General features: G+C 33.7%; 1 protein-coding gene across 1 annotated transcript; it reads right to left on the reverse strand.

Moving 5' to 3' along the window:
- Positions 1 to 600: 600 nt before the first annotated feature.
- LOC137651706 (uncharacterized) lies at positions 601 to 1,158 on the reverse strand. The gene has a single exon (XM_068384925.1). It carries the CDS (start codon positions 1,156 to 1,158, stop codon positions 601 to 603), a length of 558 nt encoding a protein of 185 aa, XP_068241026.1.
- Between the last annotated feature and the right edge of the window lie 368 nt (positions 1,159 to 1,526).

Genomic DNA, 1,526 nt, shown 5'->3' on the forward strand with positions numbered 1-1,526 from the left:
GCAACGCGTTTGTTGTTATCTATTCGTTAATACATAAGAAGTGGTTATGAAATGGAAATATGGAATATTGTATTACATAAGAACATTTGAGAGGCTTCTGGTATACATACAAGACTATATATTATTCAATTGGAAGCTTTATAAACAATAAAACACCAAATGTTCAGTATATTGTATTTTCAGCACCATTCAAATTCAAATTCAAATTCAAAAAAGTTTATTGACATATAGATACATCAAATGGGATGTATTAGTATACTAATGCATCCCCAACAAAACTTATTACAATGCTCTTTTATCTATTCCAGTAAAACCTAGGAAACTTATTAACATTTGTTTTGCGATATTATTATTTAAGACAAAGCAAACTTGCTCAGTAATACTATTAATAGAAACATTTCTAAATTCCCTACGTTTATCACATTCTAACATATAATGATGCAGAGTATGCGAGTATGCTTCACCACACAATCTACAGGGTATACCATCACCATCAATATATTGCCAACAATAATAATACCCCAACCTCATTCTCATAACAAAAGTATCAACTTGAGAAAGGACCTTGCCGTATGTAACATTTGTATTTTCAGTAACGAGCTAATAATGCCTCATACTGACGCTGCCCTCATCCAAGATCTTTAAAGCCTTTTCTGTTCCCCAAACCTCTCCTTTTATTTTCATTCCTCGTTTTATTCTATTAAGGCTCATAGATGTTTCTATGTCAATGTCAGGCTTTCTTGTGGCCTCCTTGGCCAGATTGTCGGCAACTTCATTTAATGAAATACCTATATGAGACGGAACCCAATAGAACTTTACAGTTATTCCTTTCTCCTGAAGCCGACAAACCAACCCTTTACAAAGAACAACCACCTCGCTATTAGTGGGTGTTTTGCTATTTAAGGCTAACAAAGCACTCTGGGAATCAACGAATACAAATATATCCTTTGTTTTATTAACTACCATTTTGAGACCCTCATGTATAGCATGTAACTCTGCTACCGTAGACGATGTTTCATCTTCAATCCTCTTAGACATCATTTCATCCACACTAATATCATTTTCATAATATTCACGAACCACCACACCACAACCAGCTTTATTACCATTCACAGAGCCATCACAATATATATGAATGGTATTACACTTGGGTAACATGTTAAATTTACTAAGAAAGTATTGTCTTAACACATATTTATTACATTCGCTCTTTTTAAAGTTCAACTTACTTATACATATATTTAACCTACAACATAACCATGGTTTTGGACACATTACTCTTTCCAATTGAACGCAAAATTTAACAACGTCATATTTTAACAATATTCTATATAGTTTTTTCAAATGAACATTAGGTTTATTCGAGATTCTACGGTTACCAGACATCATATCGATAACCACTTTTAAAAACTCTTCACCCCTCCTTATACTTCGGACAACCACTGCACAGACTATTTCTTGAACTCTTTCAGAGATACTTAGAAGGTTCAAGTCCATTCTCATGATCTCTGTGCGCGTGCTCATGG

Source organism: Palaemon carinicauda, chromosome 13, assembly GCF_036898095.1.
Source record: "Palaemon carinicauda isolate YSFRI2023 chromosome 13, ASM3689809v2, whole genome shotgun sequence".
Lineage (NCBI taxonomy): Eukaryota > Metazoa > Arthropoda > Malacostraca > Decapoda > Palaemonidae > Palaemon > Palaemon carinicauda.

Coding starts and splice junctions, on each gene's coding strand:
- LOC137651706 (XM_068384925.1), bottom strand. CDS start 1,158: ATGTTACCCAAGTGTAATACCATTCATATATATTGTGATGGCTCTGTG.